A 25,587-nucleotide genomic window follows, 5' to 3' on the forward strand; every position below is an offset into this window, starting at 1 on the left:
AACAGGTAACATTCACGCCACACAAGTGCCAGGCAATGACCATCTCAAACAAGAGAGGATCTAACCATCGCCCCTTGACATTCAATAGCATTATCATCACTGAATACCCCACTATCAACATCCTGGAAGTTACCATTAATCAGAAACTGAACTGGACTAGCCATATTAATACTGTAGCTACCACGGCAGCTTGTGAATAGTGTGAGATGATGCATTTTGAGAGGACTAACAAGCCAAGAGAATATAAGGAATGGTTGGATGCTAGGAAGTGCAGAGGATTAGAGGGACCTTGGGATCCCTGAAGACAGTAGACAGGTAGATAAGAAGGCATCTGGAATACTTGCCTTTATTATCCGAGGCATAGAATATAAGAGTCGGGAGGTTATGATGGAAATGTATAAAACAGTTGTTAGGCGACAGCTAGAGTACTGTATGCAGTTCTGGTCGCTGCACCATAAGAAGAAGCTGATTACACTAGAGAGGGTGTAGTGGAGATTCACCAGGATGTTGACAGGGTTTCAGCTATGAACAGATGCTGCTTAGGTTGGGGTAATTTGAGAAGACTGAGGAGGACCTGACTGAGGTGTACAAAGTTATGAGGAACATAGGTAGGGTAGATAGGAAGAAACTTTTCCCCTTAGTAGTGGGGTCAATAACTAAGAGATATAGGTTTAAGCTGATGGGCAGATGATTAAGAGGGGATTTGAGGAAAACCCTTTTCGCAAAAGGGTGTGTAAATTCAGAACTAACTGCCTGAAAGAGTAATAGAGGTGGGAACCCTCACAATATTTAAGAAGCATTTAGATGTGCACTTGAAACACCACAGCATACACGGCTGCAGACCAATTGCTGGGAAATGGGATTTGAATAGATAGGTGCTTGACGGCAGGTGCAGACACGATGGGCTGAAGGGCCTCTCTCTGGGCTGTAAAATTTGATGACTCAATAACCACCACCTGTAGGTCCCACCAAGCCACTCACCATCCTGACTTGGAAATCTATTGGCAGTTCCTTCACTGTCACTGGGTCCAAATCCTGGCAGTCCCTCCTTAATAGCACTGTGGGTGTACCTGCACCTCAGGGACTGCAGTTCAAGAAGGCAGCTCACCACCACCTTTTCAATTAGGGATGGCCACATCCCAAAAATCATAGAATCTCTACAGTGTATACAGTGTAGAAGGAGGCCATTTGGCCCGTTGGGTCTGCACTGGCCCTCCGAAAGAGCACTCCACCCTTGCCCACTCCCCTGTCCACTCCGCCCTATGTCAGTGACCCTACCGAATCTGCACATCCCTGAACACTAAGGTCAGTTTATCATGGCCAATCCTCCAAACCCGCACATCCTTGGGCTATGGGAGGAAACCGGAGCACCCGGACGGAGGAAACCCACGCAGACACGGGGAGAACGTGCAGACTCCACACAGATTGTCACCCAAGGCCAGAATTGAACCCGGGTCCGTGGAGCTGTGAGGCAGCAGTGCTAACCACTGTGTCACCCTAAGTGAATTAATAAATATAAACAATTAGTGAGTCCTGCGTGTGTATGTAGCCTGGGGATCTCAGCTGTGGTCCTCTGTGGTCAAATAGTCGGCCTCTGCTGCCATCTGGTGGAACAGGGTGCAGGCTCCTGGCTGCTGGCATTGTGCTCTGCCTCTAGGTGGTGCTGTTGACTGGGAGAGGGATGTTGGAGGAGTGCAGTCCCGGCGTGTGACGGGTTAAACAGCAGTTACTAACACAGGCAATAAGAAAGCTCAACAAAGGCAGGGTGATGTGTGCAGAGAGGCAGAGCGAGAGAGAGAGAGTGCCAGGCAGGACGACAGAGAAAGTGAAAGGAAACGGGACTGGGGTGCACGCCCTCTTCAGTCGTGCCTGACGCTGCATAGTGTTAAATTGGTGTGAGGGCGAGGACACGGGTGGGGCTGTGAACACCGAGCCCCCAACCACCTCTCTGAGGGACTGAATCCACGCTGCTCCTGGGAAACTTGGCATCAACCTGCGATTGACAGAATCTCAGTGGACAAGAGCAGAGAGATGCAACTCTGGCGCAAGGAGGCACTCTGCCCCTGACACATTCCCCGCCCACCGCCTCCTTTTTTAGCCTGGCATAAGATGGGGAGGCAGAGTGGCACCCTGTCTTAACTCTGGCAAGATGCCAGTTCCTGGACTGGGTGGGCTGATGTTGCAGTGCAGGCTGTAAGGGCAGGAGGTGCGAGTCGAGCTGGTGATACAATGAGGGCTGGATTGATGGTTTTTGCACTGCTGCTCAACTCCGTGCTGGTCACCTTATCCCAGGTAAGGACGAGGGTTTATTTCCCAGGGGATGTGGGCCGGCTGGTAGCCGATGTGCTGAGTGGTGGAGAGTGCTTTAATGGTGGCATTGAGATCTCTGATTTTAAACTTCTTTCCCAAGTTGTGGCAAGGCTGACACTTACTGGCTGTGCAGAATTGCCCAAATCCTGGTAGTGGGTCATGAAAGAACATACAACAACAGTGCAGAACGAGACCATTCGGCCCTCGAGTCTGTACCGACCCACTGAAGCCCTCACTTCCACCCTATCCTCGTGACCCAATAACCCCTCCTAACCTTTTTTATCACTCAGGGCAATATATCATGGCCAATCCACCTAATCTGCACATCTTTGGACTGCGGGAGGAGACTAGTGCACCCAGAGGAAAACCACGCAGACATTGGGAGAACGTGCAGACTCCGCACAGACAGTGACCCAGCGGGGAATTGAACCTGGGACCCTGGCACTGTGAAGCCACAGTGCTAAACACTTGTGCTACCGTGCTGCCCTAAGTGGGTCGGGAACATGTTGGGTGTGGTGTGGGCCTGGGGTCATCCAGAGATAAGGGTGGCAGTCTTCTATCCCCACAGAGGCATCAGGGAAACAATTGGATTTGCACGAGTTTGACAACTTTATAACCACTTTTACTAACTCAAGTGTGGCTGCGTGGGCAGCGCTCTCTCTCTCTCTCTCTCACACCTCGGAGTCTGAACATGCAGAGTTCAAGTCCTACTCCCAAAGAGTTGAGTGTGGATTCCAGCGGACACACCCAGTGAGGGCAGTGCTGCGCTGTCGGAGGTGCTGCCTTTTGAGTGAATCGTTAAACCAAGGACCCTGTTTGCCCATTCGGGTGGGTTAGATATGCCATGGTACTGTTTGGAAGCCAATGGGGGTGGAGTCTGGGGCGAGGGTGGTGAGGGAGGGGGTGACCTGTGCACTATTCATCCTTCAAGCAAAATCACAAAAAAACAGATGATTTGATCATGATCACAATAATATTCATGGGATCTTGTGCACAGATTGACTGCTGACTTCCCTACATTACAACAGTGACTACACTTCAAAAGTACTGCAGAGCTGTAAAGTGCTTTGGGACTGTTAAGGTGGTTAAAGGAATTGAAAGGGAGAAAGAGAGAGAGAGATGGTTTCCTTTGTTGCCTGAGGAGCGAAGGGAGGGACAGGGGTCCAGAGGGGCAGAACCTTAGAGCCAGGATATTCAGGGGTGATGTTGGGAAGCACATCTTTACCCAAAGCGGAGTTATGTCAGGAACTCTATCCCCCAAGAAACACTGTTGAATCTGGGAGATTGATGGGGGAGGGAGGCGAGGGGGTACAGGGGAAGTATTTTGTGGGGCCTGCAGGTGAACATTTCAAAACTGGGCTTGCTAGATTTTGGTTGGGTAAAGGGTACTGAAGAATAAGGAGCTAAGGCAGATTGATGGAATTAATATTCAGCGTCTAATTGAAGTACAGAACAGTTTCAAGGGGTTACATAGAACATAGAACAGTACAGCACAGAACAAGCCCTTCGGCCCTCGATGTTGTGCCGAGCAATGATCACCCTACTCAACCCACGTATCCACCCTATACCCGTAACCCAACAACCCCCCCCCTTAACCTTACTTTTTTAGGACACTACGGGCAATTTAGCATGTCCAGTCCACCTAACCCGCACATCTTTGGACTGTGGGAGGAAACCGGAGCACCCGGAGGAAACCCACGCACACACGGGGAGGACGTGCAGACTCCGCACAGACAGTGACCCAGCTGGGAATCGAACCTGGGACCCTGGAGCTGTGAAGCATTTATGCTAACCACCATGCTACCGTGCTGCCCATAATGGTTGAATGGTCTCCTCTTGCCTCAATGTTCCTCATTCCCATTTTCTGAATTCTGTTGTTACCTAAAACCCAGCAACAGAATCAGTGCCACTAGAGAAACCAGCCTGGATCAGGGCAAGGGGAGGGTGTGGGGGTACGTGTCCAAGCGAGGTGTTTGTGTGCGCCTGTGTTACTAATGTAAAATTTCCGGTGCTATTTCAAAATGTTGAATCTCGCTTTCCTCTGTATATGTCTGTGTTCCATAGAATTCCTACAGTGCAGAACGAGGCCATTCTGCCCATCGAATCTGCGCCTATCCTCTGAAAGAGCACCTTAACTAGACTCATTCCCCTACCCTGTTCCTGTAATCTGTACATCTTTGGGCACTGGGGCAATTTAGTGTGGCCAATCCACCGAATCGGCACATCTTTGGACAGTGGCAGAAAAGTGGAGCACACGGAGGAAACCCACGCAGACACGGGGAGAATGTGCAGACTCCGCACAGAGTCGCTCAAAGCCGGAATTGAACCCGGGTCACTGGTGTTCTGAGGCAGCAGTGCTAACCGCTGTGCTGATGTAAAATATCTGATGCTATTTCAGAATGTTAAATCTCACTCTCCCATGTGGGGATCGGTGTGTGTGATGTGTGCTTTATGAACGTGGATGCCATGGTAATACGATGATTAAGTCAGGATGTTCGGTGTTCTCTGGGACACTGTCAGCAATTCGCTGGCCGCCCAGCTCTCTCCCATCTCCGAGTTAGACAGTGGTGGGTTCCACTCCCACACCAGGCACTGTGGGAGCGCTGCAATCTCGCAGGTGCTGCCTTTCCCACGAGATGTTAAACCGAGGTCCCGTCTTGCCGCTCAGGTGAATCTAATTGATCCCAGGGTCTGGACAGAGATTAACTAAACTCTCCCCGGTGCCCTGGTCGATAATTATCCCTTTAAAATAGAATCACTTCAAATAACTCATCTGGCTGTTTATCATGTGACCATTCATGGGCGGGGCTTACTGTGTGCAAATGGACTGTTTGCAAGGCAACAGTAATTACACTTCAAAAATAATTTTCCTGGCTGTAAAGTGCTGAGATCTGAGCCCATGAAAGGAGTTGAATAAAAGCAAGGTTTTTGCTTCCTTTAGTTTGGGAGCTGCATACGGCTATCTTCACATAAAACTGTTGCACCGAAAGACCTTATTGTTTGTAGCTGGCCTATCAGCACAGAACGCACTTCCTTTTATTTAACACTGGGCCACTCGGCAAATCCACTCTGACCAGTTGGGCTGAATGGACGGTTCCTCTGCTGTAAATTCTGTGTAATTTTATGTATTTATTTAACCGGCTCAGATCAAGGCTGTGTTGAGGAGGACCGCGAAAGCTGACTGTAACTGCGCCTTCAAAATGCCCAGCCCTGAGGAGACAGGGTGGAGCGGTGACAAAGCTTGGGCTGGGGGCCTTCGCCCACAGGAGATGGCAAGCTCGGCTTCAAAGTGCAAGTGTTACTGCGGGGTCGACCCCTGTGAAGGCAAGGGCAAGCAGGAAGCGGCGAGGACAACGATACAAGTCTCGGACTTGACCACAGTAAGTTTCAGAGTTTAGCCAGCACAGTCTTTGGCGTTGTCATCTGAGGACTGCGGTGGGATATAAACCAAGAGACAGAAATATAGATGAGAATAGCCAATAGTGCCCATAGCTCAGTGAAAGGCTCACAGTCTGGTGAATTTTGTATGCCACATGGTAAACTAGGACAGATAGTACAGGAACCAACAGACTGCCAATGCTGACAATATGCAGCAGGTCGGTCAGTCTGCGAAGAGAAAATGTTTCAGCTGTCATCAATGCTGGAAGATGAGTAAACACAGTAAATGAAACAGAAGGAAAAAAGAGGAAAAGGGGCAGAAGGAAAAAAAGAGGAAAAGGAGACCGGGAAGGAGAGGAATAATGCAGTCAGAGCAGAGCAAACATTACCTCTCGCCCAAAGATGGGTGGCTGCTGTTCTTCCTTCGCTCCATATATCTTTCTCACTCCTTCCAGCATTCCCTATATCCTTTATTGCCCTCATATCTCCCTCCAGTACCTTTTGAATGTTTGTTGATAGGATCTGAATGTTGTTCGCGAGGCCAACAGTTCCTGTCCACCCTGAATTTCCCTTGAGGTGGTGGTGGTAAGCTGCCTTCTTGAACCGTTGTGGTGTCGGTACACCCACTGTGCTGTTTGGGAGGGAGCTGCAGGCTTTTGACCCAGCGAAAGTAAAGGAACGGCTGATATATTTCCAAGTCGGGGTGTTGAGTAACTTGGAAGGGAACCTCCAGGTGGTGGGGTTCCCAGGTATGTGCTGCTCTTGTCCATCTAGATGGTAGTGGTCGTGGGTTTGGAAGGTGCTGTCTAAGGAGCCTTGGCAAATTACTGTAGATGGCACACAGGCTGCCACTGTTCGTCAGTGGTGGAGGAAGTGAATATTTGTGGAAGGGGAACCAATCAAGCGGCTGCTTTGTCCTGGATGATGTTGAGTTTCTCGAGTGTTGTTGGAGCTGCACTTATCCAGGCTAGTGGAGAGTATTCCATCAAACTCCTGACTTGTGCTTTGTACATACATTTTAGGGAAGCTTTGGGGAGTTAGGAGATAAGTTACTTTCCACAGAATTCCTATCCTTTAACTTGCTCTTGTAACCACAGTATTTATATGGTTAGTCCAGTTTAGTTTCTGGTCAATTGTAAGTGGGGGATTCAGTAATGGTCACAGATTGTCAAGGGGCGATGATTACATTCCGTCTCTTGTTGGAGGTGGTCATTGTCTGGCACGTGTGGCGTGAATGTTATTTCCTCTTTATTTCCCCCTCTCCCACCCAGCAGTCCAGCAGATTGTTCACACTGGTCACTGTGACCTTTGACCCCTCATGGTTCGTGCAGACCCAGGTTCCCCTGGTATCTGACTCTGGTGTTTTGGTTCCCACAGATCCAGGCACTGGCTACTGACCTCCAAGAGATCTTCGACAACGCAGAGACAAAGAGACTAAACTCCTTCTCGGCCAAACTGAACAGTCAACTGAAGAAGCTGGAGAAGGTATGTGGACATTCACCCTCAGGATGTGGGCAAGGCTGCCATTTATTCCCCATCTCCAATTGCCCTTGGAAAGGTGGTAGTGAGCTGCCTCCTTGAAGCCGCTGGAGTCCATGTAATGTAGGTACACCCACAGTGCTGTTAGGGAGGGTTCCAGGATTTTGATCCAGGGACAGTGAAGGGTCCGACCTGGTGACTTGCCAGTAGTGTGGGATTGGAGTCATACATATGGCCAGACTGAGTCAGGACAGCGGGCTTCCTTCCTTCAGAATTCTAGTTGAGATTTTCCGATAGTCTGGTAATCTCATGGTCACCTTTACTGAGCCCAGCTATCTATTTCCAGGTAGTTTTCCACAGAGTTCATGATCTCAAACTGAGGAAGGAGTCGGGAAGGGGTGGGGTCAGTGTTGGGGTGGGAGACATTGTGGGGGGGTGGGTGTGGGTGGGGGTGCAGTGCAATGGGAAAAAGTTTAAACTCGTATTCCTTGGATTATTAGATCTCTAAATTCCCAATACAGAACCATAGCCACTGCACTAACATACTCCCTGGATCGAGTTATTAAGTGTCAGCTCATGGCTGATGGATAATTCTACAGGAATGTTCCAGGTATGTGCTAAGTGTGGAGGAATTAGGGTAGCTGCTCACTGATGGGGATGACAAGGAGATGGGATGTGGTGTTAATGGCGGCTCTCATTGCTGAAACTGGCATCTTGGCCAACAGCCCTAGAACTAAAGGCAGCGGGGAATTGGTGCGGATGGTGGTCGTGAGGATTGGCTTCTCACCAGCTGATCTTCGGGCAGTAAATATTTCTGCATGGAGGCTGTGTTCCTGCCTGCAACCATCCAATTCCACAACTTATCCTGACAGGGAAAATTATTGAAATGGATCAGACTCTGATCATCAGAGAGTGAAAGAGACAATTGACTGCATTTCTGGTCAAAGGGGAGACATGGGGCGCGATTCTCCGCTGCCCAGGCCGGGTGGGAGAATCGCAGGAGGGCCGCTCTAGCACCCCCCGCGATTCTCCCCCCCCAAAATGGCGTGTCGCGTTTTGCTCAATGTTTTTCACGACGACTGGCGATTCTCTGGGCCGGATGGGCCGAACGGTCTGATAACCCCGACCTGTTCACGCCAGCGTCAACCACACCTGGTCGCTGCTGGCATGAACAGCGCACGACAGGTAATGTGGGGCCTGTGGGGGGGCGGATGGAGGATCGAGCACCACGGGCGTGCTCGTCAGATGTCTGGCCCGCGATCGGTGCCCATCGATTGTCGGGCCGGTGTCTCTAAGAGACGCACTCTTTTCCCTCCGCCGCCCCGCAAGATCAAGCCGCCATGTTTTGCGGGGCAGTTAAGACCATAAGACATAAGAGCAGAATTAGGCCACTTGTCCCATCGAGTCTGCTCTGCCATTCAATCATGGCTGATATTTTCTCATCCCCATTCTCCTGCCTTCTCCCCATAACCCCTGATCCCCTTATTAATCAAGAACCTATCTATCTCTGTCTTAAAGATACTCAGTTATTTGGTCACCACAGCCTTCTGCGGCAAAGAGTTCCACAGATTCACCATCCTCTGGCTGAAGAAATTCCTCCTCATCTCTGTTTTAAAGGATTGTCCCTTTAGTCTGAGATGGTGTCCTCTGGTTCAAGTTTTTCCGACGAGTGGAAACATCATATCCACATCCACTCTATCTAGGCCTCTCAGTATCTGTAAGTTTCAATAAAATTCCCCCTCATCATTCTAAACTCCAATGAGTACAGACAGAGTCCTCAACTGTTCCTCATATTACGAGCTCTACATTCCAGGGCTCATTCTTCTGAACCTCGTCTGGCCCCTTTCCAAGGCCAGCACATCCTTCCGTAAATATGGGGCCCAGAACTGCTCACTATACCCCAAATGGGGTCTGACCAGAGTCTGCACAGACTCGGAAGTACATCCCTGCCCTTGTATTCTAGCCCTCTCGACATAAATGCTAACATTGAATTCGCCTTCCTAACTGCCGACTGAACCTGCACATTAACCTTATGAGAATCTGGGTGTGGCACAGTGGTTAGCACTGCTGCCTCACGGCGCCAAGGACCTGGGTTCAATCCCGGCCTCGGGTCACTGTCCGTGTGGCATGTGCACATTCTCCTTGTGTCTGCGTGGGTCTCATCCCCACATCCCAAAGAAATGTAGTAGGTGGATTGGCCACACTAAATTGCCCCTTAATTGGAAACAAGAAATTGGGTGCTCTAAGTTAAAAAACAAACCTTAAAAGAATCTTGAACTAGGACTCCTAAGTCCCTTTGTCCTTTGCAAGGGGGCATATCTATAAGATTCAGGGTGGGAGATATAGGAGGGATGTGCGAGATAGGTTCTTTACTCAGAGAGTGGTTAGGGTGTGGAATGGACTACCTGCTGTGATAGTGGAGTCGGACACTTTAGGAACTTTCAAGCGGTTATTGGATAGGCACATGAGGCACTCCAGAATGACAGGGAGTGGGATAGCTTGATCTTGGTTTCGGACAAAGCTCGGCACAACATCGAGGGCTGAAGAGCCTGTTCTGTTGTATGTTCTATGTTTTATGTTCTGATTTCCTCAGCCTTTTCCCATTTAGAAAATAGCCTACACCTCCATTCTTCCTACCAAAGTGCATAACCTCACATTTTTCCACATTGTATTCCATCTGCCACTTCTTTGCCCACTATCCTAGCGTGTCCAAGTCCTTCTTCAGCCTCCCCATTCCTCAGTACTACCTGTTCATCTGCAGGGGAGGCAGTGGTGTAGTGGTATTGTTGCTAGACTAGTAATCTAGAGACCCAGAGTCATGCTCTGGGGACCCGGGATTGAATCCTGCCATGGCAGATGGTGAAATTTGAATTCAATAAAAATAAAAATTAAAAGTCTAAAAGATGATCTTGAAACCATTGTCAATTGTTGTAAAAACCCATGTGGTTCACTAATGTCCTTTAGGGAAGGAAATCTATCATTCTTACCTGGTGTGGCCTACAGATCCGACAGTATGTGACTCCAGATCTACAGCAATGTAATTGACTCTTAAATGCCCTCCGAGATGGGCAATACATGGCCCAGCCAGTAACGGCAACATCCCATGAACGAATTAAAAATAAAATCTTTGTATCATCTGCAAAATTAGCAACAGTGCCCTCAGTTCCAGATCATTAATTTATATTGTGAAAAGTTGTGGACCCAACATCTACCCCTGAGGCACATCAATAGTCACTGGCTGCCATCCTGAAAAATACCCCTTTATCCCTACTCTCTGCCTTCTGCCAGCCAGCCAATCCTCTATCCATGCCAGGATCTTACCCTTAACACCATGGGCTCTTAACTTATCTAATAGCTTCCTATATGGTACATTGTCAAAGGCCTTCTGGAAATCTAAATAGATCGTGTTCACTGGTTCTGCTTTGTCTAAGTTCCTTGTTACTTCCTCAAATAACTCTAACAGATTTGTCAGACATGACCTCCCCTTGATGAAGCCGTGCTACCTCAGTCCTATTTTACCATGCACTTCCAAGTACTCTGCGATCTCATCTTTAATAATGGACTCTGAAATCTTACCAATGACCAAAGTCAGGCTAACCGGCCTCTAATTTCCCATCTTTTGCCTCCCTCCCTTCTCAAACATTAGCCATTTTCCAATCCTCTGGGACCCTCCCTGCCTCCAGTGATGCCAGAAAGATCACCACCAAAGCCTCCATAATCTCCTCAGCCATCTCCTTTAGAACCCTGAGGTGTAGTCCATCCGGTCCAGGTTTATCCACCTTCAGACCTATCAGTTTCCCCAGAACCTTCTCCTTAGTGACACTCACCACTGCCCCCTGATTTTCCTGAAGTTCTGGTATCCCACTGGCATCTTCCACCATGAAGACTGATGCAAAATAACTATTCAGTTAACTATCAGTCACCATCAACTGGTGCATTCCCCATGGCAATGCCTGTACAAGTCACAGACCACTTGCCAATTCTCTTCCCATACAGTATAAATTGTTGTTATCCCTTTTTGGTATGGTTGCAAAGTGTCCTGATGATTATAAGACGTTAAGCTTCGACATTTGTCTTTTGTTAGCAATACTCTAGTTCTGCACTGCCAAACTACTATTGTCAGCTTTTAGTGATTCCTGTATGTGGCCCCCTGACTCTCTGCTACTCCATCATTCCTAGTTAATGGTGCTGTTTAATTTAATGCCATCAGCAAAAGCAGAAAACCAGTTCCCTGTTCCCCCATGATTGAGAGTTAAGGAGTAGTCTGATCCAATTGGGCCGAACGACCTGTTTCTGTGCTGTACATTCAATATCATTAAAGAAGTGGCTGCAAAGATTGTTGTATTTGTTTGATGATGTTTTGCATTCATGGGGGTGTTTATTTTGAACTAGAGGCTGGAACGTAATGTGCCCAGCGTCAACACCCTCCTGAAAGAGACCTTTGAGAGGATTGTTCAGCATCGTTTCATCTACCAGAACTTCTCCATCACCATGAAGAATGCCAGGAAGGAAATCAGCAAATTCAACTTCCTACTGCAGAAACAGCAGCTCTTCCCACCGGATAAATCTGCAAAGGTACCAGCGCAGCGAGGCACCCAGTGGGTACAGAATACCAACCTCCCGTTAGGTTCCGGCACAGGATTTGTTATGGGCCATGATTTGGGGAACCCCAAAGTGTATCATGGAGTTCACCTGACCCACAGCTTTAAATAGATTTTGGTTTTGGGGAGCACACGGCCCACTTTACAGGTGTGGTGCAACAGAGAACTAGGATATTTCTAAACAGGAACAATGTTTATTCTATGAATCCCATTAATATTTTTAAACACACACAGTAAACATCTTAGCAACCATCAACTAAAGTACTCCCCCCAAAGAATACAGTACTCTATAAGTAACCCTTAACCTTTCCTGACAACATCCATAAGACAAAGGACCCTTTTAACACAGAGATCAGGTTTAAATTCACTACTGAGAGCAGTTACCACTTTGAAATCCTCAAATGATCTGGAGACAGTCTTTAGATTGCAGAGAGAGATCCTTATACAGCTGTTTGCTATACCTGCAGCTATCCAGCTCTCAAAATGAAACTAAAACACACTGTAGCTGCCTGCTCAAAAAAGAAAGTGAAAGTCAGACAGCCCAGCTCCACCCACTCTCTGACATCACTGCAGCTATCTGACAAACAGCCATTTCTTAAAGGTACACCCACTACAGGTATTCGATAAACACATCATTTCTTAAAGGTACTCGCACATGACAGGGTTTGAGGGGATCCCTCAATGATCTAATCAATCACTAACTTAAAATAAATAAATAACAATTTGTGGCTTGTGATGACTGTGAGCTCCGTCACTGAAAACCTCAAACCTCTTTTTATTCTTCAATGGGGTATGGGTGTCACTGGCTAGGCCAGCATTTCTTGTCCATCCCTAATTGTCCCTTGAGAAGGTGGTAGTGTTGGTGAGCTGCCTCCTTGAACTCCTGCAGTCCATGTGGTTTTTGGGAGGGAGCTCCAGGAGTTTGACCCAGTGAAGGAATGGCGATATATTTCAGGATGGTGTGAGGTTTGGTGGGTAACCTGGAGACCAGGTGTTCAGCATCACCTGGTGTTTTCTTTAGCTGATGGTTCAAAGGCACAGATTTAAGGTTTTGATAAGAGATACAGAAGCAGGGAGGTGAGGAAGACATATTTTACACAGTGAGTGGAAATGACAATGAAGATGATGGGAGGGGAGTTTTCATCAGGAAAATTAGACAGGTACATAAGGGTAGTTAATTTGCCCGATTACAGGACAGTGCAGGAGTCTGGGGCTGATTGGATTGCTCTGCAGAGTCAGCTCAATGGGCAGAATTATCTCCTTTTGTACTGTAATGACTCTGTAGTAATCCACGGGAGGCAGGAGTTCCGTCACCACACCAATATTTATTTACAATAACAATATTACAGGAGCAGCTACAAACAGTGCTGATAGCAGTCCAGTCAACTTAAGACTGGCTCACAAAGCCTACACAGGTGATTATATGGACCCCCTCAATGAGCTATCATTGAGGGAGCTCATACTCCAATTGGCCAACCAGTAAAGCTAATTGGAGTTCATTACAGACTCTATGGCGGTGTTCCCATGTACCTGCAGTCCCTGTCCTTCCATATGGGAGAGGTCACGGGATTGTAAGGTGCTGCCTAAGGAACCTTGGTGAGTTCCCACAAAGCACCTTGTATATGTTACACACGGTTGCCACTGTTCATCAGTGGTGGAGGGAGTGAATGTTTGTGGAAGGGGGAGCAATCAACCGGACTGCTTTGTTCTGAATGGTGTTGAGTTTCTTGAGGGTTGTTGGAGCTTCTCCCATCCAGGCAAGTGGAGAGTTTTCCATTACACTCCTGACATGTGCCTTTTAGAACATAGAACATTACAGCGCAGTAATGGCCCTCGATGTTGCGCCGACCCGTGAAACCATCTGAAGCCTATCTGACCTACAGTACTCCATTTTCATCCATATGTCTATCCAGTGACCACTTAAATGCCCTTAAATTTGGCGAGTCTACTACTGTTGCAGGCAGGGCGTTCCACACCCCTACTACTCTCTGAGTAAAGAAACTGCCTCTGACATCTGTCCTATATCTACCACCCCCCAATTTAAAGCTATGTCCCCTCGTGTTGGTCATCACCATCCGAGGAAAAAGACTCTCACTATCTACCCTATCTAACCCTCTGACTATCTTATATGTCTCTATTAAGTCACCTCTCAGCCTTCTCCTCTCTAACGAAAGCAACCTCATGTCCCTGAGCCTTTCCTGGTAAGACCTTCCCTCCATACCAGGCAACATCCTAGTAAATCTCCATTGAACCCTGTCCAAAGCTTCCACATCCTTCCTATAATGTGGTGACCAGAACTGCACGCAGTACTCCAGGAGCGGCCGCACCAGAGCTTTGTACAGCTGCAGCATGACCTTGTGGCTCCGAAACTCAATCCTCCTACTGATAAAGGCTCGCACACCATATGCCTTCTTAACAGCCCTATTAACCTGGGTGGCAACTTTCAGGGATTTATGTACCTGGATGCCGAGATCTCTATGTTCATCTACACTACCAAGAATCTTGCCATTAGCCCAGTACTCTGCATTCCTGTTACTCCTTCCAAAGTGAACCACCTCACACTTTTCCGCATTAAACTCCATCTGCCACCTCTCAGCCCAGCTCTGCAGCTTATCTATGTCCCTCTGTAACCTATAACATCCTTCAGCACTATCCACAACTCCACCGACCTTCGTGTCATCTGCAAATTTACTAACCCATCCTTCTACACCCTCTTCCAGGTCATTTATAAAAATGACAAACAGCAGTGGCCCCAAAACAGATCCTTGCGGTACACCACTAGTAACTGAACTCCAGGATGAACATTTGCCATCAACCACCACCCTCTGTCTTCTTTCAGCTAGCCAATTACTGATCCAAACCGCTAAATCACCTTCAATCCCATACTTCCGTATTTTCTGCAATAGCCTACCGTGGGGAACCTTATCAACTCTTTGTTCAGCATCACCTGGTGTGGCTCAGGAGCTCCACTGTGGCATGACAGTCTCTGCTGCATTAAGACCATAACAGATAGGAGCAGGAGTAGGCCATTCTCCCCTTCAAGCCTGCACCACCATTTAATAAGATCATGGCTGATCAAACACTCGCTAAGTCCACATTGCTGCCTTATCTCCATAAACTTTAATCCCCTCGGGATTACAAGCCTAATGATCTCAGTCTTGAAAATGTTCAAGGACTCGGCTTCCCGGGGTAAAGAATTCCAAGATTCACCGCTCTTGGAGAGAAGAAATTCTTCCTCAAATCCGTCTTAATGAGCTCTCCCTTATTCTGCATTTATGCCACCTGGTCCTACACTACCCCGTAAGTGGAAACATCCTTCCAACATTTACCCTGTCTCAGCGCCAGAATCTGATATTTTTCAATCAGGGCACCTCCCATTCTTCTGGTCTCCAAGGAGTACAGACCCAACCTGATTAATCTTTCTCATACAGTAGTCCCTCCATACCCAGGATCAGATGAAGACAGAAGGTTGAGAAGGTGCAGGATATCCTGGCCTCTGGACTCTTATCTCAAGCAGCTGAGCTTTTTATTTACTTGTGACAATAACAATTAGATCATTAGACCCTCTGGTTACTGAGCCCTCTGATATTATATTTCCGTTTTCCTCGGATGGTGATATCCAGCACGGAGGGGACATAGCTTTAAATTGAGGGGAGATAGATATAGGACAGATGTCAGAGGTAGGTTCTTTACTCAGAGAGTAGTAAGGGCGTGGAATGCCCTGCCTGCAACAGTAGTGGACTCGCCAACACTAAACGCATTCAATTGGTCATTGGATAGGCATATGGACGATAAGGGAATAGTGTAGAGGGACTTTAGAGGGGTTTCACAGGACGGCACAACATCGAGGGCCGAAGGGCCTGTACTGCGCTGTTATGTTCTATGTTCTCTGTCAAAACTTGGTTTTGAACATTTAATCATCTCTGCTTTATGGAACATCTGTTGCTGTCTTGCAGGGCCTGGTGAAGTTGAATCCGAGCAAGCCATCATCTCTGAATGGGAACATGTCAAAGAACATCAGCCCAAAATATTTGTCCAGCTCCCAGTCCCCGGCCACCCAGACTCCCTGGGTGAGACCACACACGCCCACTGCTCACCCTGCAGTCCCCCTCACCAAGGCAGTTACTGGAACACCTCCGGATGTGAACGGAAACATGAGTAAGTTCAGGAATGATGCTTCCAAAAATCCAGGAATCCTTAGAATTCCACCATTATCGTTGTCTGAGGGTGTTTGGAAGGTGATGATCGAGATTAGGCTTGACTGATGAAGACACTGTCCGCTGTTTCCAGTGAACGGCTAATCACCTAGTGCAGGCACTGTCCACTGTATCCAGTGAGTGAGCAGACATCTGGTGCGGACACTGTCCACTGTATCCAGTGAGTGAGCAGACATCTGGTGCGGACACTGTCCACTGTATCCAGTGAGTGAGCAGACATCTGGTGTTGACACTGTCCACTGTATCCAGTGAGTGAGCAGGCCTCTGGTAAGGCACTGTCTGAATGATTTAATAAGTGAGCAATCACCTGTTGGAGGCACTGCCCACTGTATCCAGTGAGTTAGCAGTTCCCTGGTGTAGACACTGCCGTCTGTATCCAGTGAGTGACCAATCACCTTATGAAAGCACCATCCAGAGTATCCAGTGAGTGACTGATTACCTGGGGTAGGGACTGCGTACTGTCTCCAGTGAGTGCCTATTCACCTGGAGAAGGCACTGTTATCTCTATCCAATGAGTGAGCACTTACCTGGTGTAGACACTGCTCACTATATCCAGTGTTAGCAGTCACCTGATTTAGGCACTGCCCACTACATAAAGTGAGTGACCAATCACTGAGTGTAGACGCTCCCACTCTACCAGTGAGTGAGCAGTCAGCTTGTGTATACACTGCCCACTGTGTCCAATATGTGCCAATCACTTTGTGCAGGGGCTGACTGCTCTATTCAATGAGTGAGCAATTACCCAGTGTCAGCACTGCACTCTGTATCCAGTGAGTGACCAATCACCTGGTGTTGGTACTGCCCACTGTATCCAGTGAATGATCAATCAACTGGTCCAGGCACTTTCCTCTGTATCCAGTGAGTGACCAATCACAATGTTGTGATAGTCGTGAGAGACAATATAAAATAAAGGATACAATTCTAAATGGGGTGCAGGAGCAGAGGGACCTGGGTGTATATATGCATAGATCACTGAACGTGGCAGGACAGGTGGAAAGAGTAGTTATTACAGTATATAGTGGCATATGAAGCTGGGCCTGGCCCCTCTGGAGGCCATATTCGGGCGAATTCAGAATGTCCAAATTATCTTACGGCAAGTCTTTCGGGACTTGTGGGAGGAAACCGGAGCACCCGGAGGAAACCCACGCAGATACGGGGAGAACGTGCCGACTCCGCACAGACAGTGACCCAGCCGGGAATCGAACATGGGACCCTGGAACTGTGGAGCAATAGTGCGACCCACTGTGCTACCTTGCCATTGTTAGTTTGGTGGTTATCGTAGTTTTATTAGTTTGGTGATTATAGTAGTTTTGTTAGTTTGATGGTTATGGGAGAGAGGTGGTTTGTTCCTGAAGCTGCCTCCTCTGATATAAATGTGTTGATCCAGAAAAAAACTCTCCCTCTCTCTGTCTCTCTGGGGTCTAGTTCAGGAGGATGGCTGTGGTGGAACTCCAGTAATGATCAGGGACCCGAGGACACACAGCAGCTACGGGCGTGGAGAAGGTGTCTGGATGAAGGACTCGGTGATCAATCAGGAGCGAGTGTACGTCGCCAACTATTTCTTTGGCACCACCTTGATCGAGTTCCGCAGCCTGGAGCATTTCAGACTGGGTAAGGTTTCTGAATACACCACACACCAACTTTCCCATCTTAGGGCACAGAGATGTGGGCGACTATTCAGCCCATCATCATGGTGCTACCTCTTCGGCACTAATATCACATTTGCTTCTAATATATACCCTGGCGCTTGCTGGACCAACATTTATTGCCTATTACTAATTACACTTGAACTGAATGGCTTTTTCTAGAATTTACAGTGCAGAAGGAGGCCATTCGGCCCATCGAGTCTGCACTGGCTCTTGGAAAGAGCACCCTACCCAAGGTCAACACCTCCACCCTATCCCCATAACCCAGTAGCCCCACCCAACTCTAAGGGCAATTTTGGACACTAAGGGCAATTTATCATGGCCAATCCACCTAACCTGCACATCTTTGGACTGTGGGAGGAAACCGGAGAACCCGGAGGAAACCCACGCACACACGGGGAGGATGTGCAGACTCCGCACAGACAGTAACCCAAGCTGGGAATCGAACCTGGGACCCCGGAGCTGTGAAGCAATTGCGCTATCCACAATGCTACCGGGCTTGCTAGGCCAATTCACAGGACTTTGAGAGTCAACCACATTGCTGTTGGTCTGGAGTCACATGTAGGCCAGAACAGGTGAGGATGGCAGATTTCCTTCCCTAAAGGATATTAGTGAACAAAATGTTTTTTTTATTGCAATCGACAATGGTCACTTTTAATTCCAGATTTTTATTGAATTTAAATTCCATCATCTGCTGTGGTGGGATTTGAACCCAGGTTCCCAGAGCATTACTCTGAATCTCGATTACAAGTTCTAGCGACAATTTCTTTACGTCGCATTGAGGAGGTTAAAGTTGTAAAGGCATTCGATTGAGGATTTGCTCCACTCTCATTCAACCCCAGACGCTGCACTGTCCTTATAATCCTGCAAATATTGTCCAAACCTCTTCCTATTCAAACCCCCTCAACCGCGCTTCCAAACAGCAGATCACAGCGGCTCACCGTATAAAGAGAAGCAAATTCCTCCGTACAAATGGGTTCAGCTTGAAATTTGTGCTGAGTCTCTGCAATGAGACTCTAACTTGGTGAGATCCCCCTGCAGTGGGACTGGAGACTCTCACAGTGAGCCCACAGAGTGCTGATGGTCTGACTGTTGTGGTCATAGTTAATATGGTGCAGCTCAGGGATGCCTTCAACTGTGGTTCACACTCAGTTAACAAACTGGCATTGCAATTGAAAGGAGTGAGACTCCTGTCACTCTCTCACTCTCTCTCTCTCTCTCTCTCTCCCCCAACTGTCTGACACACTCACACTGAGTGCTGTTTGAAAGCATTTCGTGGACCACAAGTTGGGATCTAGTTTTTGAATTGATTCCAGACACAGACAAGATGACAGGCATTGTATTTGGCACGGGATTAAATGGGATAGAAGGCACAGAAACAGGTCATTTGGCCCATCCAATCTATGCTGTCCTTTATATGCTTCATTGCACCTCTTCCCATCTTTCTTCCTCTAACCGCCCTTGTAATTTAAGCCTGAGCTGACACCTTGGGACAGGTTCAAAGCCAGAAGATATACTCAAGCTGTTCTGAGATTAAATTGGTCGGAACATGATTGTCTGACCTTGGAGACATGAAAATGAAATGAAATGAAATGAAAATCACTTATTGTCACGAGTAGGCTTCAATTAAGTTACTGTGAAAAGCCCCTAGTCGCCACATTCCGGCGCCTGTCCAGGGAGGCTGGTACGGGAATCGAACCGTGCTGCTGGCCTGCTTGGTCTGCTTCAAAAGCCAGCAATTTAGCTCAGTGAGCTAAACCATCCCCTGCCACTTCACTCGCTTGTGTCTTTGTTAACTTTTAAAAAATTATGTTGTGGATGTGTGGCAAGCCCAGTTTTTGCTGCCCATCCCTAATTGTCCTAACGGCCATTTTAGTGGACAGTTAAAACTCAGCCACATTTGCCATGGATCTGGAGTGACGTGTAGGCCAGACCGGGTAAGGACAGCAGATTTCTTTCCCGAAAGGACATTAGTGAACCAGATGCGTTCTTATGACAATCGATGATAGGTCACCATTATTCTGTTTATAGCTTTCCATTCCACATTTTACAAAGAACAAAGGACAAAGAAAATTACAGCACAGGAACAGGCCCTTCGGCCCTCCCAGCCTGCGCCGATCCAGATCCATTATCTAAACCTGTCTCCTATTTTCCAAGGTCTACTTCCCTCTGTTGCCGCCCGTTCATATACCGTCTAGATGCCTCTTAAATGATGCTGTCGTGCCCACCTATACCACCTCTGCTGGTAAAGCGTTCCAGGCACCCACCACCCTCTGCGTAAAAAAACTTTCCACGCACATCTCCCTTAAACTTTCCCCCTCTCACCTTGAAATCGTGACCCCTTGTAACTGACACACCCACTCTTGGAAAAAGCTTGTTGCTATCCACCCTGTCCATACTTCTCATAATTTTGTAGACCTCAATCAGGTCCCCCCTCAACCTCCGTCTTTCCAACGAAAACAATCCTAATCTACTCAACCTTTCTTCATAGCTATCACCCTCCATACCAGGCAACATCCTGGTGAACTTCCTCTGCACCCTCTCCAAGGCATCCACATCCTTTTGGTAATGTGGCGACCAGAACTGCACGCAGTATTCCAAATGTGGCCTAACCAAAGCCCTATACAACTGTAACATGACTTGCCTACTCTTGTACTTAATAGCCCGTCCGATGAAGGCAAGCATGATGTATGCCTCCTTGACCACATACGTTGCCACCTTCAGGGTACAATGGACCTGAACTCCCAGATCTCTCTGTATATCAATTTTCCCAGGACCCTTCCATTGACCATATAGTCCGCTCTTGAATTTGATCTTCGAAAATGCATCATTTAGTTATTTATTTCTTTATAACTTTTTTATTCTCCTCCTTTTTCATTTTAGATGCAAACTTCAGCAAGGCGAAGGCAAAAACATCTGCCTCCGCACCCGCTTCCAACCCCCGCCGATCCAATACCCCGAATATGGCCTCCAGAGGACCCGGCTCAAGCCTCACATGTACCACCTTTGAAAATACACTGAAATCCTCCCTCCAAACCCCTCCAGTGTTGGACAGGACCAAAAGATATGACAGTGGTTTGCCCCCCCTCCCCAACACTCACAAACATCCTCTACTCCCTCAAAGAGTCGGCTCATCCTCACCTTTGTGAGGCATGCCCTGTACACCATCTTCAGTTTATCAGCTCCAACCTTGTGCACGAAGTTGAGGTATTCACCCTCCAGAGCACCTCACATCACAACCCCTCCTCCATGCTCTCTCCCAACTCCTCCTCCCACTTTCTCTTAATCTCCTCTAGCGGTGCCTTCTCTTATCCCAGAATCGCCCCAAAAATCGCCGACACCACTCTTTTCACCGTTCCCCCTGTCGTCAGCACCTCCTCCAAACAGTGTGGAGGCCGGTGCCGCCGGGAAGCTCTGTATCTCCTTCTTAGTGAAATCTCAGACCAATATATACCTAAACAGTGTGCCCTGCCCCACCCCATATTTCACCTCCAGCTCCTTCAATCCTGCAAACCTGCCCCCCCAGAAACAAATCCTTTAGTGCCCTAACTCCCTTCTCCTCCCATCACTGAAAACTCCCAGCCCACTTCCCTGGCTCAAATCTGTGAGTCCCCCGAATCGGTATTTCCCTTGGGCCCGGCCCCAACCTAAAGTGCTGGCGCAACAGCCTCCAGATTTTCAATTTCGCTACTACTACTGGACTCTCTGAGTATGTCCCCGGGGCTATCGGAAGTAGTGCTGTTGCCAACGCCCTCAGCCCCGACCCCCTACACAGACTCTCCTCCATTCTCCTCCGTCCATCCCTGTAACCCAGCTCCTCACCTTTTCCGCATTCGCCGCCCAGTAATAATATAATAAATTCGGAAGACCCCGACCCCCGACTGACGTCCTCGCTGCAGCAGCACCTTCCTAATCCTAGCCACCTTCCCCTCCCATATAAATGAGGTAATCATCTTTTCAACCTCCTTGAAAAATGCCTTTGGCGGGAAGATCAGCAGGCACTGAAAAAATAAACAAGAATCGCAGCAACACGCTCATTTTAATTGCCTATACATTCCATATTTTATTAATCATAATTAAATTCCACCAGCCATTGTGGGATTTGAACCCAGGTCCCCAGAACATGAGCCTGGCCCTCTAGTTACTAATCCATAGTATTACCACTACCTCCCCTGCTAAACAGACTATTCTAATCCACTCCTGGCTGCTGGCCCAACTTCTGCCTGCCATAAAGTGATCTCATCCAAACCCCTCTGCCCGTGTCCGATTTTGTATCAATTCCTGTTCACACGTCACTCCCTGTGCTCGCTGACCTACACTGGCTCCCCATCCGGTCCAACAACATCTCCATTTTTAAATTCTCATTCTTGTTTTCATATCCCTCCATTCCCTCACCCCTTCTTATCTCTGTAATCTCTCCTCGGCCCACTGAAGATCTCTGAACTCCTCTCATTCTGGCTTGTTGACCCTCCAGGATTTCAGTTGCTCCGCCATTGGTGACCATGTCATTCGCTGCCTGGGTCCTGACCTCTGGGATCTTGCCCTGCCTTCTTTCTCTATCTCTGCCTCGTTAAGACTTCTCGAAACTTCCCTCTTTCTCTCGCTCATATCTCCTCCCTTAACTCCAAACCAAATTTCTTTTGGTGTTCCCTCCTGTGAAGTACCCTGGGATATTTTATTGTCTGAATGTTGCTATGCAAATGCAAATTGTTGTTGTTGCTGCTGCTACCAAGAGCCATGATTCAGTGGGCAGCACATCTACCTCTGAGTCAGACTAATGCCTCCGAGATCCTGAGCACAGAACCTAGGCTGACATCCCTAGTGCAGTACCCAGGGAGCATTGCACTGCCTGAGGGCTTTTGGACGAGATGTTTGATCGACATCCCGCCTACTATCACAGGTGGATGGACAAGATCTCATATTCGCTATGAATATGAATGAGGGGCTTGGGCGAGGAGGGGTCCAGGGGAGGTGGTGAGGGAGCTCTGCCCGGTGTACTGGAGCCTGACCAACTAACATGACTTTAAAATAGATTAGCACGTTGCTGCTTGTGGGATCTTGCTGTGTACAAATTGACTGGCGCCTTTCCTACATTTACACCAGCCTTGACACTTCAAGAGCACCATTTAGCTGTAAAGGGCCTCGAGATGTCTTGAGGTTGTGAATATAAGGTGCTACAGAAATTGAAGTTGTTGTTGTAAAGATGGCTGACATCCATTATGCTTGCTTTCCCCAGGCCGGTGGAGCAACACCTACAAACTCCCGTACAGCTGGATGGGGACGGGTCACGCTGTCTACAACGGCTCCTTCTACTACAACAAGGCCTACACGCGGAACATCATCCGCTACGACCTTGGGCAACGCGCGGCCGCCAGCTGGGCCTCGCTGGACGATCTGGTGACCGGGCCGAGTCAACTCTTTGGCTGGAAGGGCTACTCTGAGGTGGACTTCACGGTGGACGAGGGGGGCCTGTGGGTGGCCTATTTCTCCAGCGACTTTGGCTACCTGCCCGAGGAGGTCCTTGTGCTCAGTCAGCTGGACCCTGTCGATCTGACCGCCAGGAAGGAGACTACCTGGAAAACCCAAGTGCAGCGGGCCTGGTACAGCAACTATTTCCTCATCTGCGGGGTCTTCTACGCAGTGGATCTGCGGGGGGAGCAGAAGGAAGGCACCATCACCTACGCTTTTGATACGCACACCGGTTTCGAGTCCAACCCAGGGCTGATCATCCACAGCAAATACTCTTACCTCACCCAGCTGGACTACAACCCAGTGGACAAGCTCCTCTACGCTTGGGACAATGGATTCCAAGTCACTTACAATGTTCTGTTTACTTACTGACCCCACCACCCCTTGTGTGTGAGACTCTGCGCTAGTACGCCAGCAGGCTCCAGCATTATGCAGTTTCACAATGCAGAAACAGGCCATTTGCCCCAACTGGTTGGTGCCCCGTGAGAGCTCCCTTCCTCCAGCCCTTGCCATCTCATCCTATCAACATTTCCCATTCACCCCCGTCTGCTTATCTGCCTCACCCCACAACCTTCCCAACTCAAGTCCAAATGCTTAGGTCAAAGATGTCAGCTTTAAAGAAGCATCTTACAGGAGGAGAGAGAAGAAGAAGTGGAGAGGTGTAGGGAGGGAATTCCAGAGCTTACGGCCTGGCAGCTGAAGGCACGGCAATTAAAATCAGATACTCGAGACCCAAATCAGAGGCTGGAAGAGATGACAGAGATTGGGAGGGAAGAGACCAGGGTGGGATTAAAGCCAGAATCAGGGCAGGAATGTGCACAGGATACTGGTAGCAGTCACACCACGTGAGTGTACCATGTTTTCAATGCACTCTGATGGGATCAGGAGTCGATGTTATATTTTCTCTGGGATTGTGGTGAGTCACCAGCAAGGCAGGTATTTATTGTCCAGGCCTAAGTTGCTCAATGTCTGGTTGTCGTGCCGAGGGCATGTCAAGGGGCATTAAGAGTCAACGTGTAGAGTGCGGACTGGAGTCGCAGGTAAGACCAGGCTGGCTGGGGGAAGGAGGGTCTGAAGCTGCCTCACCTCCCTGAAGGGTATCAATTAGGTTTTAATAACAAGACGGACTATTTTGAGACCGTTGACTTTTTCTGGTGCCAACTCTGACAAAAGGACAGCTTCATTGAAATTCACAGCTGGCCACAGCATGAACTGAACACTGCAGGTTACAAGTGCAGGAGCATTATCCTCCCCGTGTGTCAGCTGTGACTCGGGGTGTAACACTCTCGCGTCAGAATCGAATCATGGGTTCAAACCCCACTTTGTGTGCAGATAATCCAGGCTGAAGCTACCATTGCAGTTCAGAGGGAGCGTGGCACTGCCAGAGGTTATATCTTTACAAATGAGACATTAAACCTCCTGAAGCTGCTCTTCCGAAGGGATGTTCACCCTGTTGGACTGACCAGTATTTATTTGTCTCTCTTCCTGAAAAGGTTGTGGGAGCAGAGTCTTTGAATGTTTTGAAGGCAGAGGTGGATAGAAACTTGGTAAGCAAGGGCTTGAAAGATTACCAGGGGCCGGCGGGATACAGATTTGAGGTTACTATCAGATTAGTCATCATCTTATATAATTATTTTTAAAATTAATTGATGGGATGTGGGTGCCACTGGCAAGGAAAACATTTATTACCCATCCCTAATTTCCCTTCCCAGGTAAAGACATCAGATTTCCTTCCCTAAAGGACATTAGTGAACCTGATGGGTTTTTACAACAATTGACAATGGTTTCATGGTCGTCATTGGACTTTTCATTCCAGATATTTATTGAATTCAAATTTCACCATTTGCTGTGCTTTCATAGAATCCCAATAATACAGGAGGCCATTCGGCCCATCAAGTTTACACCGACCCTCTGATAGAGCACTCTGCCGAGGCCCAATTTAGAGTGGCCAACCCACCAAACCTGCACATCTTTGGGTTGTGGGGGTGAAACCCACGCAGACATGGGGAAAATGTGCAAACACCACACGGGCAGTGACCCAGAGCTGGGATCGAACCCGGGTCCTCAGCGCCATAGGCAGCAGTGCTAACCACTGCGCCACACCGTGAGGCAGCAATGCTGTCCCGTGCTCGGAACCTGAGTCTCTGGATTACCAGTCAAGTGACAATACCACTGCACCATCATGTCTCCAATGGCTGAGCAATCTCAAGGGGCTGAATGGCTGACTCCTTGTTTGTGTATGCTCATCCAAAATTGCTATGAGATGTGATCCAGAGATTACTCAAGCGGTCTATATTTGATTTGATTTATTGTCACATGTACCGAAGTACAGTGAAAAGTATTTTTCTGCGGCCGAGGGAACATACACAGTACGTACATAGACAAAAGAATAATCAACAGAGAACATTGACAAATGGTACATCAACAGAATAATCAACAGCGAACATTGACAAATGGTACATCGACAAACAGTGATTGGTTACAGTG

The 25,587-nt window shown here is 48.2% G+C and overlaps 1 protein-coding gene across 2 annotated transcripts in view; it reads left to right on the forward strand.

The window, feature by feature from the left end:
- Positions 1–24,784, forward strand: part of LOC119975727 (olfactomedin-like protein 2A) — a 34,231-nt gene extending 9,447 nt beyond the window's left edge. Inside the window, exons 1-7 of one of the 2 annotated variants that reach the window (XM_038815552.1) lie at positions 1,754–2,292; positions 5,457–5,690; positions 7,066–7,173; positions 11,560–11,742; positions 15,725–15,926; positions 17,411–17,596; positions 22,868–24,784. In XM_038815552.1, the coding sequence (XP_038671480.1) occupies positions 2,230–2,292; positions 5,457–5,690; positions 7,066–7,173; positions 11,560–11,742; positions 15,725–15,926; positions 17,411–17,596; positions 22,868–23,472 (1,581 nt within the window). In that variant the 5' untranslated portion in view covers positions 1,754–2,229 and the 3' untranslated portion in view covers positions 23,473–24,784. Of the gene's footprint in view, positions 1–1,753; positions 2,293–5,456; positions 5,691–7,065; positions 7,174–11,559; positions 11,743–15,724; positions 15,927–17,410; positions 17,597–22,867 lie in introns of those variants that run through there. The other variant, XM_038815553.1, reaches the window with a different exon arrangement.
- The last annotated feature ends 803 nt before the right edge of the window (positions 24,785–25,587 follow it).

Source organism: Scyliorhinus canicula, chromosome 13 (assembly GCF_902713615.1).
Source record: "Scyliorhinus canicula chromosome 13, sScyCan1.1, whole genome shotgun sequence".
Lineage (NCBI taxonomy): Eukaryota > Metazoa > Chordata > Chondrichthyes > Carcharhiniformes > Scyliorhinidae > Scyliorhinus > Scyliorhinus canicula.